This window comes from Pezoporus occidentalis, unplaced genomic scaffold, assembly GCF_034315485.1.
Source record: "Pezoporus occidentalis ecotype Australia unplaced genomic scaffold, CSIRO_AGI_Poc_V1 ctg82, whole genome shotgun sequence".
NCBI lineage: Eukaryota > Metazoa > Chordata > Aves > Psittaciformes > Psittacidae > Pezoporus > Pezoporus occidentalis.
The window spans coordinates 795,905-810,367 of NW_026916181.1; the positions used below are offsets into that span (position 1 = coordinate 795,905).

General features: G+C 45.0%; 1 protein-coding gene across 4 annotated transcripts in view; it reads right to left on the reverse strand.

The window, feature by feature from the left end:
- PTH1R (parathyroid hormone 1 receptor) overlaps positions 1 to 14,463 on the reverse strand; it is a 118,367-nt gene that overhangs the window by 15,518 nt on the left and 88,386 nt on the right. For all 4 annotated transcript variants that reach the window (XM_062603971.1, XM_062603970.1, XM_062603973.1 and 1 more), the window contains 5 exons: positions 12,437 to 12,531; positions 9,524 to 9,710; positions 8,381 to 8,534; positions 2,336 to 2,396; positions 513 to 579 (listed from right to left, as the gene is read on the reverse strand). In XM_062603971.1, the coding sequence (XP_062459955.1) occupies positions 513 to 579; positions 2,336 to 2,396; positions 8,381 to 8,534; positions 9,524 to 9,710; positions 12,437 to 12,531 (564 nt within the window). The remainder of the gene's footprint in view (positions 1 to 512; positions 580 to 2,335; positions 2,397 to 8,380; positions 8,535 to 9,523; positions 9,711 to 12,436; positions 12,532 to 14,463) is intronic.

A 14,463-nucleotide genomic window follows, 5' to 3' on the forward strand; every position in this document is an offset into this window, starting at 1 on the left:
GCTGGGATGGTTTAATTTCCATCCCCACCTTTGAGTTATCCAAAGCTTTTATCAGTTCAGAAAGATTGTCTGAGACAATCTGATGACACTGAAGCATGACTGGGGAAAAGGTTTGGTCTAGGTATGGAACTCAAATTCCAGTTCTTCCGACTGGAGATTCCTGCTGAGAACATGTTATGAACCCTGAGGGGTTCCCCCCATATCATATGGGTTGGGAATATTGGTTTGAATATGTGTTTAACTAGTGATTTTAGCATCTTACTCCTGCATCATTCTTCTCCCCTAAGCAAAACTTGAAGTTGCTCATAAGCCCTCTGCAGTATGCAGCTATCAAATTTAGAGGCAGGTCAAATATAAATCCCTTGAACTGGATATATAGAGACTCCATGGTATTAAGGCAGGAGTTGTGTTAACAGGGTGATTAGAGTAGGGCCGTCTGGCTCAACTCTTCCCACTGGGCCTGCATCAACCAAAGGCACTGCTTCCACCCCTTGCAATCACCCAGTACTCACCACTATAGCTGCCAGGATGGGCACCTGAATAATCCATTTTAAATTGCCAGCACTCAAGTCCCAACACCTGAGAAAAGATTGACATCCCATCAGGAAACCATTGGTTACAAAGAGCAATACAGTCAAGCATCTTGTTGGATAAAACCACCCTGAAAGAATGGGTTCCTCCAAAGCATGATGTGGTGGAAGGACTTAGCTCTATCCCTGCCTTCAGTTGTCATGGCTTTGAAATTAGGCCTTTCTCCTGCTGTTATAATGTACAAAACTGAAATCACTAATAGACGCATTTACAGTTATGCTCTCCAGATGGTGGAACAGCTCTTTTCACAGCCATAAAGGCTTGTTCCTGCTTCTGGGCAGGAACCCACCCTTTTCCACTTCTTCACCTTCTTACTGTAAAAAACTACGATCTTCGTGAAAACAAGAGGCTGAAATGGCCAAATATTATCCCTTGAAATAAACCAGCACCATGTTGCATGGGTCCTGTCTGAAGACAGTGGTGGGGACAACATTGTGGTTCTACATTCAGTTCCTGGGTTTCCTTCAGCCCTGCTCTTGCAATGAGACCCAGCCCTGCCTCACAAAAGCCTTTATCTCTTTTTCATCTTTAGCCCTTATCCAAGTGAAGACTGGAAGGGCAAACTGTTGGTGGCGTGGATATTGGGCTATTCCCTCTGCCAAGAAGGGGCTGAACACTATTTCCTCCCAGGAGTTTCCAGCAGCTATTAAATAAGGTCACTCAGTGTTAATTACTCTGAATTCTCTCCAACCACGGAGAGAGGAGTGCCACAGGCTTTTCTTTATCTGAGCCAGACGGCCCCCACAGGGAAGCTGCAGTTTTCATTTCACTGGCCAAATACTGCCCAGGCAGCTATTCAAGGAAAGCGAGAGGCAGGGGCAGAGAAACCACCAGTGCTGACTGAAAGACGAGGATAAGGCTCTGCCAGTGCAGATGCGTCAGACCTCAGTAGCTGTGCTATTCCATCCTTCCAAGCCTGGAGCTGGTATCCCATTTAGGAAACCAGTGTCCTCCTAGCGGAAGACATTTGAAAAGCTACCTGGGGACCCCACACTTTTGCTGGTGGATCATGGGCTGGTGAAACCCGTTGTGTGGTCAAGCCTGTGCATCATGGGGAGAAAATGTGATTGTTTGGGGGTTTGAGGGTTGGATGCTATGCAACCTTCATTCAGCACTGTAAGAGTAAGAAGCCATGAGGGTGCATGCGTAGAACTAAAGAAGCAGCTGATCTGTATCTTGTTTCTGACAGTACCCAGAAGCTGATATTTAAGGTGGAACAGCAGTTCTGCCTAAGCAGGTAGTAATGTTTTTCTTGCTTTTTCTTCCAATACTTTGCTGTTCAGGATGGCTTCCTGAGCCAGACAATTACAGAATAACTAAGACTTCTAGAGGAATTTATCTTCCATGAATTTGTACAAATGCTTTTTAAACCTAAGGATATGCTGGCATCCACACCTCCTGCAGGGAGGAGTACAGCTTCCCCACCTCATCAACACTGTGCTGAGCCTGTTATCTCTCAACTTCATTCCCTTTCATTCAGGATTTTAAAGATCCCCATCCTGTCCCTGCCTAGCTGTGAAGCAGTACCTTTTAGCCCCAGGGATAACAGCTGCAAGTGTTCACATTTATCACATTCTGTAAAATGAAAGGAGAGCTGGGAACGTTGCACCCACTTTGTCCTTTCATGCCACACTCACCCCCAGAAGTTTGTTAACTTCATGGTAGGAATCGATTCTGGCTTTGCCAAAAGCCCCGCAAAAGAGTAATGCGTAAAAGAGAGAAAAGAAAACACAATGCAACTTACTCTGTGTCGGCTAGAGTGGCCCTCACGCTGGCCCATGCTGTAACAAATACAGCAGGGAGTCCTGCAAAAAAACACAGGTCAAGCAGGGTGAGAAGGGGGACTGGAGGGGTCCATTACCATAAGCGTAGGTGGAGTGGGAGAGAGGAAGGCGGAAGAATCAATTTTAAATATTTAAGCATAATTAGACCAAGAAAGCTGGGTCTTGGTGTTATGTCTCTTCTGTAGGCCAAATGGTAAACCGAACAGTGGCAGGGAACATTTTCTGGAAGGCAAATGTCATAGTCTGCACATGTCCACCCCACTGAACTCTCCTGGCTTTTGAAACAGTTCTCCAAAATCCCAGGAGTGGTCCAGGCTTAAGCTACCTCCTGGTTTGTGTTTGGGAGATAGCCGTGTGGTCTCTCCTGGGATGGTCATGGACATGACAGGATAAATCATCATGTCCCGTGGCTTTCTCTAATGCTACTTTATAGGTACACAACCTGCAGTGCTTGAACCTGGGTAACTGATACCTGCTCTAGCCCACTCATTCCTTTTGAAGCAGAGAAGGGTTTAATGCAGCACACCTTTCCCAAGGTATTTGTTCCCTTCCCCTGACATCAAAGAAAGGTGTATCTGGAGGCACGCTCAGAGCGTTTCTCCCAGCACAGGGCTGGATGGATTAGAAGCTTGTTAAGAGTGAGAGACTTGCTGCATGAAGCAGCTAAATGCTAGAATTTAGAGTAATGTTTGCAGAATATACTAGTCAAACTTTCACTCCCAAATGAACCATCCTTATTTCAGCACAGTTACACCGGGCTTCATCTTTTCCCTGTGAAAAGGTGAAGAATCACCAATAACCAAATGCAATCTTCTATTTATTTTTTTAGGGTCCAGTTCTGCTTTATTTGTACAACTGAGTCCCCTACTGGCTTCCCTTACAAGGCAGGATCAAATCCACAGTAGCTTCCACAAACTCAAGAAGAATAGCCCCTTTCAGGTGAGAAAAAAAATAAAAAATAAATAAAGGCGACATTTATCACTGATGACTGTAAATATGCTGTTCACAGTCTAAGCTAGTTGGGGCTCGGCATGCATAAGCACACGCTTAACTTTCAGCATGCACTTAAGTCTCATTAGGGTGCTTAAAGGCTTTCCTGACCACGAGCGCTTTCCTGAGCTGGGGTGTGGAGCAGGGATGCTTGTCTCGTACACACATGGACAACGGCGCCGTTATCTTGGTTCAAACTTTAAATGCCATGGTAATATAAGAAAGCATAAATAATTAAACACAGAGCCTCACTCAGGACCACTGCAGCACTGCTGCCTACAAAGATACATTTATAAGGAATGTACCCTTCTCTACAGTCCCCTGCAATGGCTGGCATTGGAAAGAAAATACTTAACCTATTGCACTGGGAACCCATGAGTGTGTTGAAGCCTAGGGCTTGGGGAGGGTGATGATTTATTGTAACAAACACTGCCTGTTTCCTCCTTACTGTTAATCTCCTATCTATGAAAAATACGTGCATGCTCCAGACTACTGGCTGAGATATCAAAGGCTTAAGTGCTGATACCATTGATGATATTCCAGTTTATATCAACTGAGAAACCGGCTGTGTTGAGAAGCTGACATGCCTGCTGCCCACCTGCAAGACAGTAGATGTTCACCCACTACTGTGAAGCTCTAAGTTTGAAAGACTGTTTCAGAGATTTGGATGTGTTTGACATGTGCTTGTTCCTCTCTAGCCTGTCCTGCACTTCAGAAGAAATACTGTCCCCATTCATACTAACCCTGTGCTGTGTTCAAGGTTCCTAGTGACAATAAAATATACAGAAGAAAATAATTACTCCTAAAAAAATCCCTATGTGTGGGTTTATTGTGGGTTTACTCCTAAAAAAAATCCCTGTGTGCTGCCGCATCATTTCGTTCAGGCAAGCTTAGGAAAAGGATCCTTGATATTTTCTGCAAAACACACCAAGTGAATTCCTGGCACTGGTTTTATTGCTACGTTTGTCTTTCTGTGTCCCTTACATAGTTCTTTTGCAGTGTTAACAATCCTGAACATTTTTCAATTCACAAAAAGTGGTATGAATCCTCTCCCTCCTTTTCCTCTGCCTCATGTTTAGATTCTTTCTACACCAACATATCATGGAGTGCTTGGGCTGTCAGGTAATTTCTAGATCTAATTCTCCCACTGTGGTAAGCTAGTCTTACAACATGAAGATTCAGAAGGTTTAGCTTTGCCTCCGGCACGTCTTTTACTTTCAGAGGGTGACAACTGTCTTTCTGGTTCTCCATTTGAAAGTTCTGGTCTCTGATGCCCCAAGATTGACAGTCCCTCCTGCTGAGCACTCATAGCACTCATTGATGGGAGAATCATTGACCCCCAAATCAGGACTGAAGTCCTCAAAGCCAGACATCCAAGGATGTCTGGAAACAGCAAGAAAACTGAGAGGGTGCAGCTCTGTGAGCAGGAAGGTAATTCATGTTTAAATGCATCTGGCCACCTCACCAGAGAAGGGAAAGCAAATCTCCAAAAAGCCTGTGATCTCTTGGGTAGCTGTGAGCAGACAGATGCAGTTGTGGATGGATGCGTGCCCCCTTGCACTTAAGTACCCCATGTGCACGACCAGTGTGACACAGGATGAACCCCACTGGGCGGTGATGCTGTGAATGACTTCTACAGAATCCACATTGTATGCGCTGTGCATTTCCAGTCAATACACACAGTGTGTACAATGCAGGTGCTATAAAGTCAGGTATCTCCCCAGCAGCTGGAAAATGCAAACCTCAAGCTGGGCAAAGTCTCGTGGCCATTCCAACCCCTTGCTTTCTTTTGTTGCTTTTCTTGTGTACATGTCTGCTAATAGCTGGAAAAGTGGCTTAACATGCGTGTGTCAAAGCTGTGAGTAAGGGAGGTGGCTGCAAAGCGACTGCTAGAAGAAAGCTTATGAATAAAGACCTTATGTAGGTCTACAAAAATCTGGTCTCAGTTCCCTGTTATTTGAAAACCTCTCTGAGGAACAATGCATGTGTTTTTTCTGCCTCCCTGTGTCACAGTTTCTTAATATTAAATAGAGCTAGTAATATCCTTTTTTTGCCTCTTATCCTGTTAGGTATGAATGCTTTCAGTCAAGGATGATTTCTGCTCAGGTAAACATTCAGGGTTCACCATCATGGGGTTTTTGGACCTGAGCACCTCTAACAGTACCACATCGATATATCTGTCTTTTCAGGTCTTCCTGCAATCCTCATTTGCACCGTAGCTGCAAGCCAGTGCAGTCCAGCCAGTGGCAGTGAATTAACACGGTGTGGAGGAAAAATGCCAGTGGAATCAGCTTGGGTTTTCTAGGTATTGGTCATGCTTCTTAGGCTTCCTTCATAAAACAGCTGCAGGGAACTTGAAGTCTGCTGGGGAATTTATTGTTGCCCATAATACCGTTATTTATTTATTTTTTTCTGGGTGCTGGCAAGGAACAAATTCCTTTCAGTCATCAGTGTCTCCCTTGCAAGAAGGGTGCTGCAGACTTTTAAGGAGCTGTGCTTCCTTGTGCCAGTGAGGATATGTATGGAAAAGACTCAACAGAAATCTTTGGGTGTGACATCAGAGAGTAACTATATGTTCTGGTTTCTTCAGTAGTCTGGAAATAAGGTGTTGTAGGGTGATTTTTGCTCCTTGCTCCCACCTTGTAAATTTCCAGGCAGGATAAATGCATGCTGCTTATCGTTATGCAAGCAAACAAACAAAAAAATCAGAGCTTTTGGGGCAAACTTGTCTTTGAGGAAGGTTATCATTATTTATCACTGATTCCCTGTTACTCATTTCTGTGGTATGGGCAGGATCCAGTGCCCACTGCAGGGAACTGGAGTTCTTCCACTGTCTCCAGTGGGTCTTGGATTGGGTTGCCCTTTCAAGTGCCCAAAAGCTATCAAAACAATACATCTGTGCGGGTGTGTGTGTGTACATTATCATGCTAATCAAAACAAAGCAAAACTGAATGCAACTGGAGGGATCCTATTTTCTCATTCCAGAGGAATTTAAACTGAGCAGCCTCAAACTTTTGGAAGCACACGGATGATTGGTGTTGTGACAGGTGTGACTTCAGCTTTGTGGTTGCTCTGATAAAACAATTATACTCTGGCTGTGGCTGGAGGAATTAATGAGAGAAAACCATGCCTGTTAGACTGTTTTCCTTTGGCTGCATTACAAGCAACATCAAGTTGGTTTTTCTTGTTAAACATAAGGCATTATTTTCCAGCTGTTTCCCTCTTTTCCAGAATTTGCTCTAGGGAATTGCTTTTTTATGTCTGCTCTGTACAGTTTAATGCCATTTTCTGAGAAGCAAATTTTATGTACCTTGAAGGTTTGGAAGAGGATGAGTTTGGGGTTTTTCTGGATTTGTTTTTTGTTTGTTTTAAAAAAAGAGGTGACACCTAAAGTCCTCTCTGCAACTGCAGTAAGAAATGCCCTGTCTCCAAAATATTTCACAGAATCACAGAATCACACACAGAATCATAGAATGGTTTGTGTCGGATGGGACCTGGAAAGATTGTCTATTTCAACTCCCAAGGTGGCAAGGGTTTCCACCATCCATATACTTCATGCCCCCAGATTTCTACAGAAATTGTGAAAATAGGGATTTTAAATCCCAATCTATTCAGCCTTCATTGCACCCTCTGAGGCTCCCTGTGACCCTTTTGTGCTTCAGTACTCTACGGGTACCTACCAACTGGTTGGGACTAGACTTTGCCTGAGAAATGGATGTCCACTTTGGGACTCATATTTACACCTCCCATCTTTATCATATGACAACACCACCAGTTTTTGACCTATACACCAGCTGAACATGAGGTTAACAAGGAGCTTCTGGTCCCCTTCTTGCCCATATGACACTTTGGAAAGAGAAAAGCTGAAGAAAGTCCTGCAGGCTAGACTGCCCTGTGTTACTGAATCCTTTGCTTGCTCTCCCAAAACAAAACCCTCCAGTTCTCCATAAACTCAGTTCTGCACTAACTGGTTTGCTCAGAACTCCACTGTTAGAGACTGGTTTTCTTCCAGAAGAAATCATGTTCTGGAATGTGGATGGTGTGGTGCACACATTAATCTTGCCCTAAAATGCAGTCAGGATGTGGCCAAGTACATTTTGGTCTTTTCTGGGGAAGTGGTCCTGTGCCATACAGTTTAGAGATAACCGTAGACACCTCTGAACAGTTCTTTCCTGCTGTAAAGTCCTTTGTAGGCCTACACCCCATTATTTTTAGTTATATCCTCAAGGATTTTGTAATACATTTCCTGTTCTCCCTTATAGTCCACACACTTCAGACAACTGTGGGCAGTTGTTATATTGTTCTCAGCTTACCAGCACCTCATAACTCCTTGCAAGCCAAGGCTAATGCCAGAAGTGAACAGAAAGCACATTCTTGTCTGAAATGTTTGTGCCCACAAAATATTTGCTAATGAGCACCCTCCCTACACCCACATCCCGCTCCTTTTTCTTTACTCCAGGGAAAAGATGCCCAGGTTAAAAGAAAAGGAAAAAGAAAAGTCTTCCCCATGGATCACAGGTTTCTCCTGGTGTTCCAACACTCATAAAACCTCAGGAGCTTTTTAAAGCAACTGAGATATGAGGCAGGAAATCAGAGCTTAGGTCTGCCACTGGGAGCAGATGCTCACAGCCTCATGCAACTTTCTGCCCCTCCAGCCCAGTGCCTGTTTCTCAGCAGAAGGCACTTGGCAGTGATGCAGGTAACTAAGAAGGCGCACTACAATCAGCTGTCACATGCAGACATTTGCTGCCCTGGAAGAATGGCAAGATATATTGTTACTCCAAGTTTGGGCTGATCCTTCCAGAAATCCTGGAAGTGCCACGGTTTAAATACGACAATTTAGAAATGATAACAGTTTCACAAGAGAGCTAACCTGTCCTTGCAAGAGTCATTGTGTCTCTGGTGCTTACCCTGCCTCTCTCCCCTCTTGTATATTTAGTATATGTACTATCTGCTTCAAAGACGCCTCCAACAAGCTTCTTACAGATCAGCTGTAAGGAGCAGCCATAACTTACCCCAGCCAAATAATGTGAATCCCCAAAGATACTTCTTCTCTGAGAAAAATGCCATGAAGATGAGGCTGTGGAGATAGAGCCCTTCCACCAGAATCCAGTAGTAATTGGTTGCCAGGAAGTAAAGGAAGAAGGTAACTGCTACTTTACAGCCTACCTGCAATGACCACAGAAAGACATGGTTAAGTGAGGAATATGGTGTAAAATTCTTGTTCTGCATAAAACCATCATTTACAAAAATGGGATGGAAAACAAGATGAAGAAAGGGAAATAATCAGAAAATTCTGTTCCAGGGCTTTCACAAGGCGGAAAAAACAGTGTAAGAACAGAAGAGATGACCAACTGAGAAGAAAGCTTCCCCTCAGCTTGACATTGTGTGTCCAATAGCAGGTGAGTTGGGAGGTGCAGGACTACAAGGCACTTGCGGAGACGTTGACCTCATCCTACTCTCTTCCAATCCCAGTGGTGAGGGTCACACACACTTTCAAAGGCAGCTGTGTTTCATCTTTTCCCTCTGTCTCTTGTCTATGTTAGGGAGGAAAGGGCTGTAGCCTTGGTCTGGGTGACCTGGTGCAAGTCACATCACTTGGAAGTATGAATCCCTCCTCAGCTCATGGAGAGATATGGGCACCATGCTGAAGGTGAGTCATCCCATCCTGTTGTGGATGTTCAAGACAGGGTCCTCCAGGCTGCCTGTCTTTCCTCAGTGACTCTGAAGACACTAGATGGCTGCTGTAGGCTTTGGTGACTGGTCCTCCAAGGCGATTTCAACCACAGTGTCAAGGTGTTTTCTGAACAGACCTAAGCAGCAAGATAGGAGACCTGGTAGAGACTCCCAGGACATACTAATCTTTAATAGATTCATAAGCTGACCTCTCACTCCTCAGTGACCTGGAATCCTTTGCTTTCATGAGAGGAAAACCCTGACTGCAACTCAAGGCTCTCCTGTCCTTCTGCCACAGTGGGGTAAAGCCACCCTTCTTTGAGAGGGAGTGGGAAGGGATGGAGAGAGGTTATGGAGAATGAGGGAAAGGGGGAGCTGGTGTCCCTCAGTAGGGTGGAAAACCCACATGAAAGTGGCCAGGTGTTCAACAGAGAGGACAGAGGAACAAAGCCTGGCGAACAGTCTGCTCCGGTGATACTCACAAACTGTGATTTATCTGCTGGAGGTGCTTCAGTAATGGATTTTAAGTCTTCCTCTGAGATCCTTTCCATCTCCTCCAAAGCTGACCCAGAGTACAAGACTGCGTCCTTCACAAAGATGCTCACGGCTCTCAGCATGAAGGAGACAAACAGGTGCATGTGGATGTAGTTTCTAGTGCAGTGCAAACGTCTGGAGGAGAAGACAGAGAAGGATTGGAGTATTTTAGACCATCTGTTGGACTGTCTCAGGGATCACCTCTGCTTCTGAAGAACCCCAGCTCCTCTCATCAGCACTGTGCCACCATGGGAAGCAGTGCTAGTGCCACTGCTACCCTGTGCTCACAGTTCACCCATGGGGTTGGTAAAATAATTAATATCTCCAGGGTTTTGGCTGCAGCACACTGCTGTTGGCTTTGCATTAGGACAATTCTGTGCCTGTACTCAATTAAACTCCTTTATTTCTGGCTGTGAAATCTTGCAGAGAAACAGGGCTGCATTTTGCCTGTGTTGGGCATGGGTAATGAACATGCATGCAGTGGGCAGCGCGGGCATTGAGGATGGTGTGTGTGCAGTGCACATGCAGCTGGAGGAGGGTATGTGGTACGCAGTCCATACTCAGTGTATGCAAATCTGGAGTGTAGTGTGTGTGCAGTGTGCATGCACCTGAAGGCAGTGAGAGGTGCATTTGTATGAAGCACATGTGCAGTGTCAGCACATCTGGTGAACATCAGGACAAATGCAGTGGATGTGCAGCTGATGTGTAGGGTATGTGCAGTTAGCATGCATCCAGTGTGCAGGGTACATCCAGGGAATGTACATCTGGTGTGCAATGTGTGTTCAGTGAGCCAACAATAGCTGGGCAGTGTGTGCATGGCAGGCATGTCCCTGGTGCTCAGTGTACATGCAATGAGTGTGCACCAGACGTGCAGTCATTTTCCAAGATGTATAGACAGAAGGCAGCATACATGCACCGTGGTCACCACTACTAAAGTGTGTATTCTGTGTGTGTCCCTTTCACTGTTAAATCCATCCCTCCAACAAATACACCCTTCTGAGTCAAACCCTGCATTTAAAAACTTCACAGAGGAAATGAACTACAAAGGCTACAGTCCTTGGGGCCACTAAAAACCTTGCAGAGGTTTGTGTAAACTGCTAGTATTTGTGCCCACTCCAAATTTAGTAGCAACTATAATAGTTACTATAGGGTGCTCAGCTGCCTTCTTGTTTCAGTTAGAGATGCTGTCCTTTGCTTGGTCATATTGAGCCGTTTCTGGGCTCCACCCCAGCAGTGGCAGCAATGACCCCAAATGCTGATTGTAAAGCGCTTTAAGATCCTTTCCGGGGAAAAGCCAGATGGTAAGAAGTGAATGGGTTAGGCTTGTATTTATGAGGTGTGTTTTAGAAACTGTAGCCATGCCTTTGGGGAGAAGAAAGAATTAACTGACCTGTTGAAGTCCCCTTCTGTCCTCTAGACCTCAGTTGCCTGGCTAACCGTGCAGGAATAAATTCATACCCCCTTAAATCCCCAGCTCCAAAAATGGAAATAAAAAGTCAAAGCCCAAAAGAAGATGGGCTTTGTTCCCTGCATTTGAAAGGTGATCACTGAATTTCTGGATTATGTGTTACCTGGAATAAAATCTGTCTTGGTCCCTGCTGCTGCTTTGATCCCTGGGACAAAGACATTTTAGCACAGTTGCCCATGTAGTCTGGGCTGTAAATGGAGAGCTCTGACTACATGAATAAAGACAGAGTATGTCTCCTGAAACTAGGAGTACTCTTCCATACATGAATACTAAATAGTTGAACAACCTGCCACTGTCCAGTCAGAAATGAAACAGAAGGGAATGGGTTGAGAGGACAGGAGGGTGGTGGCAGGGATGGGTTCTGGGAAGTGTCTCCAGGAGGGATCTGCAGTCCCCTTTGGCTCTAGCGTGTCACGAATTCAGGTGCTGGGATGCTCTGCTGTACAAGTAAATTCCCTTGACCTCCATTTGTTCACAGAGATGCCTGAGCACATTCAGTGCCAAAGGCCACACATTTTATTCCCACTGGTATGTGTCTGAGGCTTAGCTTGAACTTGCACGATGGGAGCTGCTGAGCCTATCTATCTGCAGACACCATGTGGCTGTTTGCTGTGCGGAGAATTTCTCTTCACAGCTGTTGTCTGGGTCCTGCTGTCTGCTAGGAGAAGAAACTGCCAGCCACAGAAGGGAAGCAATCTGGGACTCAGGGGATCGAGGGTCAGCACCTGCTCTATCTGCAGCTCATCAGGTATGGTTTCCCAAAGGACAAACTACTAGCCATGAGCAACTCCTTTCATTCATTACATCCTATGGTCTCTGTGGCTGCAAGAAGATGCAACAAGTAGGCTTGAGGAAAGGGTGGCGTGGGTTCAAGATGTATCTAGGGGTCTACATCACCTGGTAGGGGTGATGGAAAGGGACGGCAGACAATCAGAGTTAGGAGGGTGAGCGGTCATTTTTGGATGAGGTCCCATTCAACTGATCTACCCTTCATGAATACTGGGGTTTAGAGCGGAATTTCCCTTATGAAACCTTAGTTATCTAAACATTAGCCATTTAAATCTAAGCCAGTCATCTGAAGGGGTAATACAGACAGAAAACCCCAGATACTCTTCCAAGCGAGACACGCCTCTTCCTGAAGTTGCCTCTCTTTGCCTTTGCAACAGAAAGGGTCTAGAAAACTCAATTGCAGGCAAAAGGAAGAAGTTCAGACATCCCACCCACCATCCCCCAAGAAGTTTGACCTATGTGCCACTAACACAGCCCAAAGCAGAGATGCAACCTCTTGTGGCTTGCTGAAGAAGCACAGGCCGCCCCAGTTTTATCTTTTAGGAAAGCCAGAGGCTTTTCCAGTCTAGTGAGAACTCACTTAGGTAGAAACAGAGCCGCCTACCTGAAGTATCCCAGGATAAGGACAGCAACTGTGAGGGATCCCAGAGAGATGGAGTATCCAACAGTATAAATCAAATAGAGGCGATCAAAGACCTCCTGCAGTACAAATGATGGAAAAAATAGCGTCACATTAGAACGCGTCCTACTGCATCGTAACACAACCATGGTAGCAGCACAGAGATTCAGGCTATCATACTTGCTAGGGGCGTACAGCTCGGGGTCTGTGTAACCTTTGGCAGTCATACGTCTTGTCACCTTTTTCATGTAAGATCAGCTTTGAAAGCAGTATTCATTTTTCCTAATGACTGTGGGGAGACAGGATTTTTGCAAGGGACAAGTGATGGAGTTGGGTTAATCCCATGCATGGGAGTTTTACAGCATTTTCATCCCAAAGGAACCCAAAGCGCTTTACAAACTCTCAGCCAAATCCAGAGATCATTTGGCAACTTTTGCTTGAACAAAATGCCCACTGACCTGGGATTTTTATGGAACTTTAAAATTTAAGGCTATGCCATACCATTGCTGAATGACCGATGTCCATGCTGGTGGAGTGTATCAATCCACCACAGAAAACATGGCAAGGATATATTTTGGCTGCAGGATATGAGAAGAAATCACCTGTGTTCATCTTTTTTTGTTTTTTTTTTTTTTTAAATCAGAAGCAGCCAGTGACTGCAGTTATCCAAACCAGACAAAAAATTAGCTTGCCAAAGCCCCATTGGAAATGGTCCTGTCACAGCAGAGCTTATAGTAATTAATCCTGTAGCAGGGTTTAGTTCTCTTGGCCCCCTTTTATTTTAGAGTTGGCCTTAGAAACCCTAAGGTTTCCATTAAATACTGAGATGTTTTCCTTCATCCTGTGCTGGGGCATACAGCTTAACTCAGGGATTACTGAATATCTGCCTGAAAAGGGTTAAAACATCTGCCACTGTCCGAGCTTGTACTGCCTTTCGTCATCTAAAATTAGAAATAAAACCCAAAGAAACCAACAAATTCAGCATCTTTCTCTTTGCTTCCTCTTCCTCCTCCCACTTTTCCCTCACCCCACCCACTGGGTTACAATAACATTAGTAATGCTGAACTGTGAATGACAGCTCTGATTTTTATTTGAAGCTAGAAATGCTGTCCTGGAATGTGAAACCTCAGCCCTATTACATCAGAATCCCCAGATATGTGACTGTTTCTCTGTGGTTTCCACTGGTAGAGTGGTGCACTTGGCAATATTAACCTAGTGCGTGTGTGTGTATTTATATATATATTTCTATATATCTGTGCAGGCAGCAGGCACTAAAAAGCCACTGTAAGCAGATTTGAGAGCTTTAGGGAAAAAAAAAGCTCCTTTCCTTCTAAGCACTGCCAAGCAGGAATCCTTGTTGAACTGGAAAATGGTGAAAATTTAAAATCAAATAAAAAACCCTCTCCAGGTTTAGGATTCTTTGTAGTTCATTAGTTGTGAGGTGTTACTATGCCCAGCTGAACAAAAGTGTCCCTGAGACCCATTCAGAAATTTAACCAGAAAGATCCATGCTCCCATCGGACAATGACACCGTTGTAGCAGCAATGGTCTTGGGAAGGCCCTGCTGATTGGCTGGCAGGACGTTTTCAGAGGCTGTGGTTAATTCCTCTGATTAACCACAGGGCCTCTTTTTGAAAGGATATTGAGTCAGAACTGCCAAGACATACACATGCATGCAGGCATGCATGCTGGTGTGCCTGCTTGCATAGATAGATGCCACAAATCTTACCCTGTGTCATGATGGGGAGCCTTCAGGGAATGTGATTTTTTGGATAGGGGCTTAGGTCCTTGGGAAAAGCCTCAGAAGCAAAAGGTTGAGGTTCTTCAAAAGGCTGCATAGAGAAGCCCCTTGGAGTGCAGCTCATGCTTGCTAGTTCCCAGGAGCGTTCATCCTCAGGAATGGGGAGACTTGAATTTACCCAGGAGGAAAAAAAAACCCACAACTCTCTAAAGGCAATTCCAGGTCTCATTCATCTCCTAGCATGACGGAGGTCCCAGGTTGGTGGAAACCA